Source organism: Ochlerotatus camptorhynchus, unplaced genomic scaffold (genome assembly GCF_037179485.1).
Source record: "Ochlerotatus camptorhynchus isolate MF236.1 unplaced genomic scaffold, CSIRO-AGI_Acam_v1.1 ptg000677l, whole genome shotgun sequence".
NCBI lineage: Eukaryota > Metazoa > Arthropoda > Insecta > Diptera > Culicidae > Ochlerotatus > Ochlerotatus camptorhynchus.
The window spans coordinates 1-18,503 of record NW_027041154.1 but is presented as its reverse complement, the minus strand read 5'-3'; the positions used below and the strand labels follow the sequence as shown (position 1 = coordinate 18,503).

General features: G+C 39.3%; 1 protein-coding gene across 1 annotated transcript in view; it reads left to right on the top strand.

Moving 5' to 3' along the window:
• Positions 1–12,301, top strand: part of Balat (Beta-alanine transporter) — a 51,865-nt gene extending 39,564 nt beyond the window's left edge. Inside the window, exons 3-8 of the mRNA XM_065238000.1 lie at positions 1,604–1,811; positions 1,878–2,136; positions 8,946–9,195; positions 9,255–9,631; positions 11,512–11,690; positions 12,021–12,301. Coding sequence (XP_065094072.1) covers positions 1,604–1,811; positions 1,878–2,136; positions 8,946–9,195; positions 9,255–9,631; positions 11,512–11,690; positions 12,021–12,200 — 1,453 coding nt within the window. The 3' untranslated portion in view covers positions 12,201–12,301. The remainder of the gene's footprint in view (positions 1–1,603; positions 1,812–1,877; positions 2,137–8,945; positions 9,196–9,254; positions 9,632–11,511; positions 11,691–12,020) is intronic.
• Positions 12,302–18,503: the final 6,202 nt, after the last annotated feature.

Here is an 18,503-nt window from a genome sequence, read left to right as displayed (position 1 = left end):
CTTCGTATAATTACTGGAACTTGGTAAGGAGCACACCCGGAAGATCTGATCAGGTTGTATCGAACAACCATCTTGTCGGTTCTAAAGTACGGTAGCTTCTGTTATCAATCCGCGGCAAAAACACACATCCTGAAGCTGCAACGGGTTCAAAACCGTTGCCTCCGAATCGCGCTTGGCTGTATGCACTCGACGCATACGATGAGCCTCGAAGTATTCGCGGGTGTTCTCCCACTGACAGATCGTTTCGCGGAACTGTCCTTCCGGTTTCTTATCCGTTGTACAATTCCAATCGTGTTTGCTTCCAAGACTTTTATAGTTCCTCTGTAAATTTTGATCTGACCATGTTGCAAGAAATCCGTGGAATACCAGATCACCATCGGTCGATGGTTGTTCTCTTAATTTTTGCAAACAAGTACCACCATGTCAGTAACAATAGGGTTTTTTTCACAGATGGGTCAACTGCAGCCCAGGGCTGAAAGTCTCCTTAATATAAAAAAAATGATGGGTCAACTATAAACGCTTCCACTGGATTGGAGTATACAACGAATTTCATATCGCCTCATATCAACTGCAAACACCCTGTTCCGTATATTTTGCGGAGCTAGCAGCCATATTCTACGCAGTAGAGTAAATTGCCTCACTACGTTCTGACCATTATTTCATTTTTTGGGAAAGTCTTAGCTCACTGGAGGCTATTCGTTCAATGAGGCCGATGAAGCACTCCTCGTATTTCCTGACCGAAATCCGAGCCAAATTGAGTACTTTGTCTAACTGCTCCTATACCATCACTTTAGTCTGGGTCCCATCTCATTGCTCTATTCCGGGTAACGAGAAAGCGGACTCGTTGTCTAAAGTGGGAAAAACGCTATGGAAGGCGATATTTTTGATCGACAAAACGCCTTTGCGGATTTTTCCTCAATTATCCGTCAGCCAATCCTCATCAACTGGCAACAAAAATGGAATGAGAGTGATCTGGAAAGATGGTTACATTATATTCTCCCACTCTATTGTGTTTTTAAAACGGACAGATCTGAGGATTTAGTAGATAGTGCCATCTTGTTAACTCCCCATCGGTGTACCCCCATGTCTGTCTTTTTCATCAGTATGTCGCTTAGTTTGAGATCAAGAGCAAATTGCGCTCCAAACCTTATGTTCACGATCCCTACCCTGCCATCCATTTGCTACAATTTGTTACCCTTAACCTCGAGATAGCCGCGAGTAATCGGCCCCACTTCACTAACGTTAGTTTTAAGTAGTTTTGTAATCTAAACAATGAATATCGGTTCCGCAAAGCTACGGCAAATGAGCCTGGAAAAATAAACGCATTATAAAAAATGCATAATAGCCAAAGAAGAAAAAGAAGAAGATTCATTATTTCTTTAAACCATTTGGCACAAATAGCATTAAGTGATTTTTAAAATTCTTCCATAGTAATTTCCAAATAAATTTCAAATCATTTGCGTGACCTCTAAACCTTCATCAATCTTTACCAGTTCCATATTTTGGGACAATAATACGATCTGGACGGTGGCCTATCAAAAATTTATCACCTTTTTTTCAAAATGAACCACCCTAATGAACATTCGCCTTTCATTATTCTTAGTATTCCTTTGGAGTGGAAAGATGGACGTGCAAGAGCTGCTGAGTGTACTATGTATTCAAGAAACTATACAAACATTGCCAAACTAATAGATACTAGAGGCAACAGTTCATTACTCTTGGAACAGTTTCCTGCAACAGAGAACATTACGAGCTGTGTTCATGGATGGTCGTACGATAAGTCAATATTCGAGTCTACTGTTGTTTCAGAGGTATTTCTGGTTTTTATAGTAGAAATAATTATGTAAAAGTTTAACCTTTGAGTCTTATGTTTTCAGTGGAACCTAGTATGTGGAAAGGACTTTTATTCAACAATAGCTCTTATAATGTTTGGAGTGGGCGGCCTGATAGGAAATTTCATTTTCGGGTACATGCAAGATTATTGGGGTCGCAAATCCTCATTCTTCTTATATCTCCTGATAGAAATAGCTGCGTGTGCATCAGGAGTATTAGCATGGAATTTTGAGTCATGGCTAGCAACTCGATTCATTGTTGGGCTAACAGTACCTGCAATTTTATCAAGTCCTTATGTGTTAGGTAAATATAGTTACTACGACATGTAGATTGTACACAGCAAAAATTGGTCGAATACATCGAGCTCCCATATATTTTTTTTCTTAGCATGCACAACTTTCATGCTAACTTCAAAATAATGTCTAGGATCTCAGTTTTCATTGGGAAAAAAATGCTGAATATTATTGTTCAAATCACATAAATCTAGTTAATACGTTGTTTAAAGCTGCCTGCGTTTTGATACGAACAAAATGCACATATAAATTCAAGAATTCTTTCTTTCTTTCTTTATTTAGGAGATTTTCAGCCGTAGGCTGGTTCATCTCCGAATTCAAGAATTAATATTTGCATAATAGGGGAAATGGATGTAATGTCGGCCTAAATGCCTCTAATTTGGGCCCATACATAAATTCAGCAATCGACTAAATTTTCAATAGCGACCAAAAATATCCATTAGTACCGTCCCAATGACGCGTTGATCTATATAAAATTGATAAACAGCAGATATTTAGCGATAAGCCCAATCTTAGATCCATAGGCCAACATTAGAGCCATTTTTCCTACTAATTATATGCTGTCTTCAACAAAACTATCTTTGTAAAAATGGTATAAAGACGGTCAAAACCCTTTTCTCGTCTTTCCCAATGTTTTTTTTCGATTAGTTAAAGTTTGGCCAGTTACCCGCGGGTACCCGAAACATTTCCAGATTTGACCAATATGATTTTGGCACTTAATACAGCTCCCATTGAACTAAAGCGGAAAAAATCTGAATTTTAATGCTGATGTAAACATCCATGCATGCAAACATTCACTTCTTTTTCACGTAAACCAGCAACTTGCAAGAAATGTTGCTTACGAAGATGGATGGTTGCATACAATAGTTGGATTATTTAATTAATTGTCTCATAAATTTACACGATCTGTAATGTAAACTTGCATGATATATTTATGTGCATCATATTTAGTAACGGAATTTTACACTGATTTTTCGAACTGTATACCCAACAAACATTGAATGTTGAAAAAGAGCTTATTCAGGCAAAAACAAGCTTCTTCAGCTAAAAAATAGTTTATTCAGCTGTTGATCAACTCAAATTGTTTGTTGGGTAGGTTTTAAATTCTCATGTGATTTAAAGTGTCGCATGATAGGGTTTGGTCGAAGTAAGAAACTGTCAACATACCCGAGGGTACCCGGAACATGTCCGAATGTGGCCAATGTGGTCCTGGACACTCAATATGACTAAAATTGAACTATGTTTTGAGTTCTCATGTGATTTGAGGTGACAAGTATTGCAGAAAAAATACGCTACAAGCGCGAAGGGGTCCAAAGTTGGTATGGGGACCTGGGCACTCCATATGACTAACATTGAACTTCGTTTTGATTTCTTATGTAATTTAAGGTGTCGCATGACGGGTTTTGGTCCAATTCGAAAACTGGCCACTTCTCCGGGGGTACCAGGAACATCTGACAAATGTGGTTCGATGCACTGCATAAAACTACCATTGAACTAGGTTTTTCATCCTCATGTGATTTGAGGTGTTACATGATGTGTTTTGGTCCTTCACATGATGTGAAACTGGTCACTTCCCTGTACCCGGAACATGTCCGGGTGTGGTCAACGGAATCCTTGGTACTCAATATGGACACCATTTACCTTGTTTTTAAATACGCATGAGTTTGAGGTGTCGCAGCATGGAATTTAGTCTAAGTCAGAAACTGTCCACTTTCCCTGGGGTACACGGAACATGCCCGGATGTGGCAAATTTGGTCCTAGACGTTGAATATGACCACAATTGATCTTTTTTATTAATTCTCATGTCATTTGTTTAACACGATTAAGGCCGATTATAGACTCACGTCCCGTAATCACGGGAACATATTCGCCATGTCTATGGAACCAGTTGACCGATTCAAATACTTTTCAAGAAATGTCTATAGGACTATTATCTCTTTCATTTGGCACTGGTTGCGACCAGTTTGGTGTAGAGGAAAACAAAAACACGTCTATCAAATTTTGTATTGCACACACACACACACACACACACACACACACACACACACACACACACACACACACACACACACACACACACACACACACACACACACACACACACACACACACAAACACACACACACACACATACACACACACACACACACACACACACACACACACACACACACACACACTCACGCACACACACACACACACACACACACACACACACACACACACACAGACACACACACACACACACACACACACACACGCACAAACACACACGCACACACGCACACGCGCGCACACACACACACACACACACACACACACACACACACACACACACACACACACACACACACACGCACAAACACACACGCACACACGCACACGCGCGCACACACACACACACACACACACACACACACACACACACACACACACAAACACACAAACACACACACACACACACACACACACACACACACTCACACACATACACACACACGAACACACACACACACACACACACACACACACACACTGATAAAACTGAGCAAGTCAAATAGTTTCAAGGAGCTGTGCCGCGACACCGATGCCAACCCCTGGGGCAACGCATACCGAGTCGCGATGGCGAAGATCAGAGGTCCATCGATGCCGGTTGAAATGTGTCCCAACAAGCTGAAAGTCATCGTGGAGGGACTTTTCCCACAGCATGACCCAACGAACTGGCCATCTACACCATATGGCGAGGTAGATGAAGACAACGTTGAACAAGTCTCCAACGAGGAACTCAAGCAGCAGCGAAAGGGTTTAAAGCAAATAAAGCTCCCGGCCTGGATGGAATTCCCAACGTGACGTTGAAGGCGGCGATCCAGACGTTCCCGGACATGTTCAGGACAAGGTTGCAAATACTCATTTCAGCTAAAAAAATGTTTTTTTTTTTCTAATTATGAAATAATTAGATGCTATGATAATATTTTGAATTGGTAAGATACAAGAAGAGGTTGCAAAGAATGTGTTTGACATATTAAACCTGTTTATTTTACTTCATGAGAGTGACAATCAGCGATTTTTCACAAACTCACTCACTCACTCAGCGATCAGCAAATCGCTGATTGTGACTCATAGAAAGCAAAATTTACAAGTTTTATGTTTCAAACGCATACTTTGTAACCTCTTCTTGTAAGTTACAAGTAAAACATGTCATCATACCATCTTTTGGTTTTATTATTCCGAAAAACATTATTTTAGCTGAAATGAGTATTTGCAACCGTGGTTCAGGATGGAGCTGCAGAAATGTTTGGACGAGGGTCAGTTCCCTGATAAGTGGAAGGTACAAAAGCTTGTGCTGTTGTCGAAGCCCGGAAAACCGCCGGGGGATCCTGCATCGTATAGGCCAATATGCTTGCTGGATACTGTCGGAAAGCTCTTGGAGAGGATCATCCTGAACAGGCTGATGAAATGCACGGAGAGTGAACACGGATTGTCGGAGAGGCATTTTGGATTCCGGAAAGGGAGATCGATGGTGGATGCAATTCGGACAGTGATTGACAGAGCCGAAAAAGCTTCCAAACAGAAGCGGAGAGGAAATCGATACTGCACCGTGATTACGATTGATGTGAAGAATGCATTCAATAGCGCCAGCTGGGAGGCCATCGCCAAGGCACTCCATAGAATGAGGGTTCCAGACTACCTCTGCAGGATTCTAAGTAGTTACTTCCAGAGCCGGGTCCTGGTCTACGTGACAGACCCGGGACAGAAATCGCTTAGAATCACGGCGGGAGTTCCACAAGGCTCCATTCTAGGTCCCACGCTGTAGAACGGAATGTACAATGGCGTGCTGACGCTCAAGCTGCCCAAAGGAGTTGAGATCGTTGGCTTTGCGGACGATGTCGTCTTGACGGTAACCTGTGAGACGCTGGAAGAAGTGGAAATGCTGGCGGCCGAGGTGATAGATACGATTGGTAACTGGATGCAAGGAGCGAAGCTGCAGATAGCCCACCACAAAACAGAAGTGATGTTGGTCAGTAACTGCAAAGCAGTGCAAGGGGCAGAAATCACCGTTGGAGAGCACACCACTGTTTCGAAGCGCGTGCTGAAGTATCTGGGAGTGATGATCGACGACTGGCTAAACTTTAATAGCCACATCGAATGTTCTTGCGAGAAGGCGGCGAAGGTCATCAACGCAATAGCCAGAATCATGCCGAACAATTCTGATCCAAGCAGCAGCAAGAGGCGTCTTCTGGCTAGTGTGTTCTCATCGATACTAAGTTACGGAGGTCTAGCCTGGATTGAAGCGCTGAAAACGAAGCAGAACCAAAGGAAATTGAGCAGTACGTTCCGGCTCATGGCCATGCGGGTCGTGAGTGCGTACAGAACCATTTCGATGGAGGCAGTATGCGTTATCGCCGGTATGATCCCAATCCGCATCACCTTGGCGGAGGACTATGAGTGCTATATGACGAGAGAAACCAGAGGAGTACGAAAAATGGTGAGAACGGAGTCGATGGCTAAGTGGCAGCAGGAGTAGGATGCAGCAGAGAACGGTAGATGGACGCACAGGCTAATACTGACTCTTTCGACCTGGGTGAACAGGAAGCATGGAGAAGTCAACTTCCACTTGACGCAGTTCCTTTCTGGTCATGGCTGCTTCAAGAAGTACCTGCATCGGTTCGGACACACAACGTCACCCTTCTGTCCGGAGTGTGGGGATGTGGAAGAATCACCAGAGCACGTGGTCTTCGAATGTCCTAGATTTGATGATGTGCGAGAGGATATGCTCGCCCTTAGCACGGAGAATGTCGTCGAAGAAGTGTGTCGAGAAGAGGGCACCTTTAACGCCACAGCAAAAATGGCGAGAAGACCAATTAGAAAGTAGTAATGTTCACACAAGTGCGAACTGAAAGCAGAAGCCGGGAGAACTCTCCGTCAGAGTAGGCTGAATCCACCACCGGGGATAACCGAGTAGAACGTGACGCTGGGAGCTAAATGGCTCACAAATTAGAGTGACGATCAGCGAACAGGAAGCGCCAATTAACTGTCCGGGGGAAAACGGCAAGGCGTCCAAGGAAGTTTTAGTGCGGTAAGAATCCCACAAACCGTGTCACCGCGACTGTGCGCCCAGCCTTCAAGCGGTGGCACGATGGCCTTTTTGAAGGTTTCCTCCTTGCCAAAAAAAAAACACACTCTCTCTCTCTCTCTCTCTCTCTCTCTCTCTCTCTCTCTCTCTCACACACACACACACACACACACACACACACACACACACACAAATAAACAACGTCAACAATGCGTTTAACACCACCAGCCGGTAGGCCATAGCCAAAGCGCTACATAGAATGACGGTTTCTGACTACCTGTATAGGATACTGAGGAGTTATTTCCAGACTGATCACAAGACAGGCAGACAGGCTAACAGACAAGACAGACGTGGGACAGAGATGGATTAAGATCACGGTTCGAGTTCCATAAGGCTCCATCCTTGATCCAACGCTCTGAGACGGAATGTACAACGGCGTGCTAACGCTGAAGCTACCCAATGCAGTTGAGATCGTTGGCTTTGCGGACGACGTCTTCTTGACGGTTACAGGAGGTTGGCTGGAAGAGGTGAAAATGTTAGCGACCGAGGCGATCGACATGATTAGACTGATCACGGTTGCTTCAGAAAGCACCTGCATCGGTTAGCATTCAATGTCACCCCCTGTTCAGAGTGTCGAGGTGCGAGGCAGTGCGAAGGAAGATAACCATCCTTAACGTGGAGAACGTTGTCGATGAAATGTTTCGAGAGGAGGGCACTTGGGACGCCGTCAGCAGGGCAGTGGATAGACGATCAGCGAGCAAGTGGTCTTTAACTGTCCTCGATTTGAAGCATAGTGAAGCGAGATGCCCCTGAAGTAATCCCTTCACCAAGGATCCACGCTATAGGAGAGAGCATTAGCACAAACGAAGTGACAGACGACTAGCTGGCGAATGTGGTTCGCTGTAAAAAATTTTTCTTAGAAGCTTGTGCCATCAGCCAAGGGCACATGTTCTAGATATTCACAACTCTCTAGAAAATATCATACTGCTAAAATAAGATTTAAAAAATCCAACAAAAATTTGGATTTTGAACTGTTTGAATAAAACATATTAATTAAATCATATATTCAACATACGAAGTTGGTGTCTTGAACCTGAGTACTGCGGACTCACTCAAGCGCGAGCCAAACATTCAGAAGCAGCAAATGCAGTTAGTTAGTTAGTTTTTATGAGGCAGCTGAGTTGTCAATTACAGTAAAACATACTTTGGCGAAACATGTATGTAAACAAACTTTGTTAGAGTCATGGGGGCTCGAGCACTCCTGGCTCAGAGCTTTTGGCGGGAATCGACTGAGAAAGAGCAAACCAGTTTTTAACTTGAGAAAATTTTCAAGCAGTTTTCCATTGGCTTGCAAAATAAAATTGGTCGACTCCGCAGTACCCAGTCTTGAACTAAGTTGCTAAAGTTTGCATTATCTCATCTCCAGTGTAGAAGGATAGATCATTGTTTTACTTACTTAAAAAAGTTATGGTGGATCAACGAACTTCTCCGGAAAGCTACACTTCTAAAATAATATTTTCACACCTCAAATTAAAAACACGCATGTTTTTGTTAGTTTTGAACCACTGTGTGTTGTTTCAAAGCTAGTCATATTTTGCCAACACGAAATAAGCAAGACAATTTTTAGTGGACCTGCTGCATTTTTTTTTTTTAATAATTTTAGCAACGACTAATTTTTGGTGTGTACATTCACATGTTATGTTTCATTACACTTCGTTTAATTTTCTTCATTTATTTCTCTTTAGCTATTGAACTAGTTGAGCCAAGAAAACGTGACTTCTGTACCATAGTATCAAACATAGCATACTCGATTGGTTTAATATTACTAGCTGGAGTCGTTTATTTTTTTCGAGACTGGAGATCATTATCTTTAGCTGTGTCACTTCCGCTTCTGCTATTGTTTGCTTTCTATTGTTTCATACCTGAATCACCTCGCTGGCTAGTGGCTCGAAACCGATTCAAAGATGCAGCACAAGTTATGACAACGATGGCAAGGTTACACAGATATACAATTCCAAGTTTAGGTGGTTTACCAATTTTTCTTCTGCTTTCAGACTGAATGGCATGAACATTCCATCAAATTATGAAAATACCCTAAAATCTAAATTCAACGTGCCTGCAGACATGAATGATTGTTCAACACACAATTACGGTATAAGGGATTTATTTTCCGGTCGACAAATGGCGCGAAAGACAATCATTATTACGTTCATCTGGTTTACCAACACCAGTGTTTATGTTGGTTTAAGTTACTACGCACCTGCTCTTGGTGGAGATGAGATCTTTAATTTTTTTCTAGCTGGTTTGGTCGAACTTCCCACTTATATCATACTATGGCCCAGTATACATTACTTTGGGAGAAGATGGATTCTCTGTGTTTCTATGATAGTAGGTGGAATAGCGTGTCTATTCACCTTCATTTCACAGACTGGTAAGTATGCAAATATAATATTATTTATGCTATTAATGCTCGAATTATGGAGATTGGCTCTGGATCTGGATCTACAGATTGGGCCCATCGATAAAAATATCATGTTCTTAAATTTTGTTTTGAACTTTGCGTCAACTGGATTTTTTTGGTTGCTATATAAAAATATCAAAAATACTATCCTTCAAAATCTATGTATGGGCCCAATATATAACATCATTGGTTGTTGGTTGTAAGAAGTCCTGGACTAATTACAATAAAAAAAAACCTTCGCTCCCATGTAGTGCTATCGCCCGGTTTACTATGTTGGTGAAATATACTACAGCAGGCCGGGGTGAGACATACAGAAATACAACATAGCCATGCCATGACTGAGTATTGCGATAGGGGGAAATTTGATGGGTATCTGATCCCAAAACATAATTGGACATCGATTTTCGACCTCTATCGTTCACAATATCTATTTACAATATGGTTTTTTACGCGGTTTCTCGAGATAACAAGATTTTTTAACCCTATTTCTCAAAATAACACATGTTTTATGCGTTTTCTCCAAATTTGTTTATGCGTTTTTTTTTTCGCGGTGCGTATCCCCTGCGGAAAAAAAGAGTAAAGTGTACTAAGTGTCAATGAATCTGAATTATTTAATACATTACGGCCAAATGATTCCAATATTGAGAAATTATTGGTTTTCTGTGAAATCTACAGTGACTATAAAAAAAATACATCTAGTATGCATTTATTGCCTACACAGCAAAAAATAAATTTTAATATTACATCCAAGAGGATGCACTTCAATCATGTCCAAAATCTCATGTATTTTTAAGGCCACAACTATAAACAAATGCAGTAAAAGCAGCGTAATGTCAGTTCATGCACTGTATTAATGATAATTTTATCCTTTTTGGCAAGTAATATTACACCATATTTTCGACAGGATTGAAGTGCATGCACTTTGATGTGATATTAAAATTATTTTTTTGCTGTGTAGCTACGTATTCAGGGAGCCCAAATTTAATAAGAACGGTTAATAAAAATGCACTAGAAAGTCATGTGAGGGGTTTATCAATATCACCCCACTGAGATATTTTCAAATGTGAGATTTCAAAAATGTGCTAAAAATAAACAATCCACTCAATATGATAAGTAATCATGCAGAACGATAGAGTCCTTAATTTCACATCAAAATGGATGCACTTCAATCGTGTCAAAAATATGGTGTAATATTACTTGCCAAAAAAAGACAAAATTATCATTATTACAGTACATGAACATATTACATGAGATTTTCGACATGATTGATCCTCTTGGATGTAATATTAATTTTTATTTTTTGCTGTGTAGCTACAGATTTTGCCAAATAGTTTCTCAATTTCGATTATTGTAGATCACCTACTCGTACATATTTAACGTTTCCCCCCATGAAGGCACATGTGTACACAGAAAAAAATAGGTTGTTGCATATTACATCATCTGCACAGAGGTCATTCCGCTAGTTGTGTAATATTACGTTGTGTGAAGTATATCGATTTTGCAAACAGAATTACATCCATTGATGTAATATTGTATCTGCTTTTTGCTATTACATAATTATTTCATATATTTTTAGCTTGAATTGCGTTGATCGATATTACAATTTTTTTTTGATGTGTTGCAATGATCAAAAAAAAAGTGATGATCTTTAAAAAAAATTGAAAGTATAAGTTTCACGGTTTTTTCATCAGTAGAGGTTATTCATCAACAAGGGCATTTTAGAAATTGTGCAAATTGGAAGTACCCGTATGGCTTTTACATTTAAATACAACTGAAAAAAAAATCTAAATGCGATTGCATAACTGTGCAGGAATTTGTAAGTTACCCTAATTAGTTATTTCTTCCTTCAGATCGAATCACTACTCTTGCTCTCTACTGTGTGGGTAAGATGGGGATTTCTTCGGCATTTGTTATTTTACCTCTTACGGCCTCAGAGCTATATCCAACAGTTGTGCGCGGCTTGGGAATGAGCTTCAGTTCGGTAATTGGAATGATTGGTCCTATTGTTATTCCATTGATCAATTATACGGTAAGTTCGTAATAGTTTCACCACAAACAAACAGATGTAACCCTCGTCATGTAGACCGTTCGTGTATTTAACTAACAACTTTTAATTTGAATGTTTATTAGTTGGCAAAGATGCCACCGATGGCGCACACATTGAACTGATATATTGAGACTGACATTTAAGCGCTACCCGTGCAGTGTCGTTGAAAGATGGTTTGAAAACAATGTTTTACATTGAAATATTCGAATAGTACTACATCTGTTTGTCTGTGGATTGACTGTAAATTTAACTAATCCAATCTATTAAATCGAGTTGATTTTTTGCAATAATGTATTATTTTAATCATTTCAGGGCAGTGAACTTACTGTTTTTCCCCTTATCATCATGGGAGTGCTACTGATAGGAGGAGGATGTGCTAGCCTCTTCTTGCCTGAGACTAAAGGTGTTAGTCTACCACAAACTCTAACTGATGGTGAACGAACGGTATTATCTAATCCATTTCGATATTCTTCAAGAATAAGCAAAATTTGATAAAGTAAACAATAGTATTTGTTAACTCATTTGCTTTGAAAGAACTTATTTTATTAGATGAACGATTATAATTTTATGTGATTAGTGAAATAAACTCCATAAATGTTCATAAAGTACGAGTCGATTTTTGAGCATTATTAACACTCCCTCTCGGCTTGCATCGATAGTATAGAGTTTTTTTTTTTGACGGCGCACACTACTGCACCATCTATATCGAAGAAGTCCTGAGTGAAATGAGATTTGGGCGTTATTGCTTTTGTAAACTAATCGTCAATGGCCTATTTCTCGCGAATTAAAGCTCAATCTCGTGAACAAACTATACCAACTGGTAATGGAGTCATTGCTCTACGCGATAGTGTTATTAGTTTCCGAGATTGAGCAGTTATTCGCAAGAAACCAGAGATGAACGTGTTTGTTTACAAATGCCATTACATCCAAATCTTAAATCCATACATCCCTGTGTGCTAGATAGAGAAAGATGACTAAATGTCAAAAAGGTCTATAGTTCATACAAATGATTCAACAATTAAATGGACCGTAGACACTCGTTAACAAACCTCCATTCTTCCCCTCACCCTTTGCCATCTACATACGTAGTTTCTGAACTGCCCTAAAGTGCGTAAATCAATATTTGGTATCCGTAATCTGTAGTCCTACCATAAGATTAAGGGGAGATCATGGAGAGCAAAGTATATTAGCCGCATTTACTTCTCCGGTCAAAATAACTGCTGCAAAACGTTATTTTTTATATGAAGTAATGTTTATAAAAGAAACAATGTACAATTGAAAGGTGTGTATGGAAAATGTTTGAAATATTTTTTTTATCTAATTCATCTATTTGGAAGGCGCAATCGCGTTAGCTTTACGGAGCCGATACTTCATTGTTCATTGTTTGTAGCAAAGTTCACTTACCTAATTCTATGTCTAGTAGGAGCTGGGTCGAATACCTCTGGCTTACCCGAGGTTAAAGGAACACATTATCAAAGGATAGGATCAGGGCAGGAGCCTGGGGTGGAGTTCCGTTCTAACCATAGCGTTGTCGGCAATATGAACGGTAGTCTTGTTCTAGATTCGTCTGGAGTTCGACCGGCTATGGTAACCAGTGCGCGACGATGAGACTCATCGAGACGGGGGGACAAGACAAACAAAAACTAGTAAAGAGAGACAAATTCAAAGAAATTAAATTCTTATACTAAATATTTGCAGAAACACATAAATCGACCGCATATAGCAGAGATCGCAAGACTCCAACACGTCTCTGAGAGTAACTTAGGGTTGTCTTCCTTGGGTCTCGAGGGTAATTAAAAGTCGATCTCTGGCGGTGTCATTATCCGTACATAGCCAAACTGCGTGATCGATGTAATCTTAAACGTTTCCACATCGACATTGCTGCCCTCGAGGTTTATTCTATGGAGATGCGCATCTAGCGAATAGTCGTTGGAAATAAGTTTACTCATCACGCGAATGAAGTCACGACCCAAGCCTTTAAGACGCTATCGAAGAAACATTAGGAAACATTGAATGTAACCACCGTCCAAGATTTCCAGTGTCCCAATCAGTTTGCCAGCTCGAAAGGGTACTCTGAAGGTAAAATTTATCGTGTGAAATTAATTGTCATACAATTCGCCTTCCTGTCTAGGCCTATCTTTTTTTTTAACTCTTTATTTGTTCCAAATTCAAAATTAATTACTTTTCATTCTAACCTAGGTGTTCCAGCTACTACAGTAACTTACCAGCCTTAATTGTTATGATATATATCTAAGTGTTTTTACATTGTTCCTGCCTTGGCAATTCAGTATTTTAAACAGACCTTTGAGTGGGTTGGTTTATTTCCTTTACATTCCGTTATAATTGCTTATCTTTTGACAGATACGCGTATTTCCTCTACTACTTGCAGACTTCATCAGTGCCAAGTACTCAACACTAGTGAACCAACCCACTCAAAGCTCTTCATAAAGGGATTCCATTAAGAGGTTCGACAAATTTAAAGGATTGATTTTAAACAGGTTTTTTAAACCTGCATGCCAGTATAACAATTAACATCTTAAAACTAAAAATTAAAACTGAATCTTACCAAAATATAAAGGGAATTAATCGTTCCAATTGAGGATTGCAACGATTTTCGTCTGAAATTATTAATTATTTTGTTTGACATTTGTTCTACAGTCTCAACATTCGAAATTCGATGTACCTCGGTAGTACTTTACCATGGAGGCAACTTCAAAATCATCTTCAAAACTTTGTTCTGAATCCTTTGAAGTGCTGTTTTTCCTGGTCGTTCAACAACTAGACCATATTGGCACAGCATAAAGCATGGCCGGTCCAAAAATTTGTTTAAATGTTAGGATTTATTCGTCAGGCAAAGTTTGGATTATCCTGTTTATAAGAGGATACAAACATTTGATATATTTGTTACATTTGGCTTGAATGTCCTCAATGTGATCTTTAAAAGTTAATTTTTGGTCAAGTACCAACCTAAGATATTTCACTTGATTTGACCAGGAAATTGGAACTACGAAATATTATAAGGTGGGAGAAATCTTCTATTTATGTATATAAGACGAGAAAATATCTAAACTTGCTGCAAATAACACGAAGACTTCTTCCTTTAGCGGAAATGCCTGTGTAATCGGCGAACAAAGATTTGTGACAACCCTGAGGCAAATCAGGGAGGTCCGAAGTGAAAATGTTATACAATATAGGCCCAAGAATGCTACACTGAGGAACTCCTGCTCTAACAGGAAGTAGTTCAGATTTGGAATATTGATAATTAACCTGCAGAGTTCTGTCAGTTAAATAATTTTGAACTAATTTCATAATATAGAGTTGAAAATTAAACTTTTTCAATTTAGCAATCAAACCTTCATGCCAAACACTGTCGAATGCTTTTTCTATGTCTAGAAGAGCAACTCCAGTTGAGTGGCCTTCAGATTTGTTTGAACGATTTAAATTGGTAACTCTTAAGAGTTGATGAGCAGTTGAATGCCCATGGCGAAATCCAAACTGCTCATCAGTAAAAATTGGGTTCGTATTGATGTGAAGCAACATTCTATTTAAAATTATCTTTTCAAAAAGTTTCATTATTGAAGAAAGCAAACTTATTGGACGGTAGCTAGAAGCTTCAGCTGGATGTTTATCCGGCTTCAACATTGGAATAACTTGTGCATTTTTCCATTTATCAGGAAAGTACGCCAAATTTTGTTTTTTTAGTTTTTTATTAAGGAGATTTTTAGCCTATGGCTAGTTCATCTCCGAACAAAGTATGCCAAATGGAAACATCTGTTAAATAATTTAACCAAGAAAGACAAGGTACACTCTGGGAGTTTTTTAATGAGGATATAAAAAATTCCATCATCACCTAGGGCTTTCATATTTTGAAACTTTTTGCTAAACTATAATTGAAATGGTTATGGAACTTTACATGAACGTTTGTGTGAAAAAGTTTTAACCTTATGTATTAAGGTTTTTTAGAAGTGAACCTTACAAATAATAGGTTGTTAAGAACCATTACCATTCCAAATTCTTATTTTCTCCTAGCTAAGTAGATGGTTGCAGTATAAGAAGTTGAAATTGAATACAAGTAAAACTAAATTTATGGTAATTTCGCGGAATCGAGTAAATCAGAAAGTCTCTGTTGTAATTGATGATGAGACTATTGATCGCGTTCGGGAAATTAAATATCTTGGCGTGATTATTGATGACACACTTAAGTTCAACTCTCACATTGACAATGTCATTAAGAAAATTGCCAAGAAGTATGGAATTCTATGTCGACTGAAAAACGATTAAACTATTGCCAGTAAAATACAGCTATACAAATCAATCATCTCTCCTCATTTAGACTTTTGCCCTTCCATTTTATTTCTGGCCAATGCAACACAAATATTGAGATTACAGAGCTTGCAGAATAAAATAATGCATTTGATTTTTAGATGTAATAGATTCACTTCCTCAACTTTGATGCTAGACGCCTTACAATGTTTGTTGGTGAAGCAAAGAATTGTATATTTGACTATGATGTTCATTTTTAAAGTAGTTAACGGTTTGCACCTCGATATTTGTGTGATCGAATTGAAAGAGGATGTGATTTTCATAGATATAATACTAGAAACGCGGTTGAAATAAGAACACCCCATTTCTTGACTTGTGCTTCACAAAATTCATTATACCTATTATAAAGGAATAAATGTTTTCAATTCGATGCCTAGACATATCAAACGTTCAGCAACACTTACAGAATTTAAAAGACACTACATTTCACACGTTAAAACTGTCTCTTGAACAGTGATCCAGTGATTTTTTTTTATGAATTGACAAATTATGTATCTTGACGAAGTTATCTCTAACGGATTATTGTATATGGATAGCTGTCATAACGACTTTTTAATAATTATTGTAGCACTGCAAAAACTTATTCTGTTCGCCAATAGTAGTAGATTAAAAAAAAGAAGTCTACAAAGGTTTGAGCCTCGCGCGCGTATTACGGATATAGAGGACTAAATTTAAAATATGATAAAAAAATTCAATTTTGAAGCTTATTTGGAAGATACCTTGAGTTAGTAGTAAGTTTTCTGGCAAATGTCGGGGGTTCGTGAGCATTCCTGGCATTGCTGAAAATTATAATAGTATCAGTTTGCGGGGTTGCTAGTGTAATAGGATGCTTTGTTGATTGTTCACTAACTCTTGATTGCTTGTAATACTTATGAATATTTTAGGTGGACAAAAAGTTGAACTAAGAGGTGGACGCCTGAGCTTTTCCACATTTATATCGCTGTGAAGCAACTGTAAACTCTAGAAGGAATTTATATCTGTAACTGTAACCAGTTCGGTTTTGTTTGCTAACCTGGTTAAAATGTCATATTTAATTATCTTAAAGATAAATCGTCCAGCTCAAACCTTTGTAGGGGTAAGAGGTGAGACCATCATTATCATTATCATCCAAATGACAAAATGACAAGCGATCAACGAACCGAATGATAACGTTATGTCAGAAGCGAAAAGCAATAATGATATCAGGCATAACATTTGATAACGGCACAAAAGCATTTGTAAACAAACTTTCTAAGGCCCTTTACATGCGGACCAAAGTACGCCCACGCAAACCAATACCACTTTCGGAAAGGTGATAGTTGCCCCTATCCGATGATGTTGTTGGTTTGCGTGGGCGTACTTTGGTTCGCGTGAAAAGGTCCTTAGAAAGTTTGTTTACAAATGCTTTTGTGCCGTTATCAAATGTTATGCCTGATATAATCTTTTTCATGACAGGCAGCCCGTGCGACACAATTGACTCGGGGCGGTAGAAGGAAACTAGCAAATTGTTGGCAAGCTGCTTCACGAAGTAAAGCCGAAGATGATACACGTGTGTTAATGGGATTTTTTTATGTCTTTTCTCGATTCAGATCAAGCTATGTCCTCATCCGTGTATTTTACAACAAAGCAGGCAAGCAATAGATCATTATTCTTCTACCACTCGGATCGAGCTATGGTACAGAGCGAGTTTGTCATGGTAGTCGTAGCAACCGTTTTGTCTGTATCGTTGGTTGCTTTATGTGTTTGGATTAGCTGGTTGTGATACATCCTTCAACGAAAACAAATTTTTATTGTATTCCCATGATCTTCTGGGAGGAAAATCGCGTCATTCCACTGGTTGATACGTTGTAGGGTGTACTATTTTTTGCGAACAAAATTACATCCATTGATGTAATATTGTATCTACTTTTTGCTATTACAATAATTGTAATATTAAAACATTGCAACGGTTATACAAAAAAGTTGATTTGTTGAGATAAAAACGTGGTCATCAAGTAGATGTTATCATTCTCGCACGCTGAGCCGGTCAAGTCGACTCGGTCTCGTTGTACGACACTAGTATTTGAGTTTTGAGTTTTTCCCCACGCGAGGGTTTTTTCTCGCCAAAGTTAGTTGGCATAGTGTTAAGACAACTAGTGCGCGAGTGAGGAAGCCGTTAGTCATACGCTGAGCGCTTTGATTACGGTTCAGCTTTATCTCATCATCATCGCATCATCACATCATCCCATTGATAGCAACAACGAAAGCACGTTAAATTGCCTACCGAGGCGACCGCGGCATACCAGCTACAAGGTTATCGACCCAACAGCCGTTGGGGCGAACAATAGCATCGCACCAGTCATCTGCCGCCTCAGTGTAATAGGTATACCGTGTCGCTTTGTTTCCACCAATATCGCATCTCCCCGCATGGTCCAATATTAGATTAGGTTGGGTCATAATTAGGGTGATCCAAAATTTTTTAAATAGTATATATCTATAATTTTTTTTTTCTTG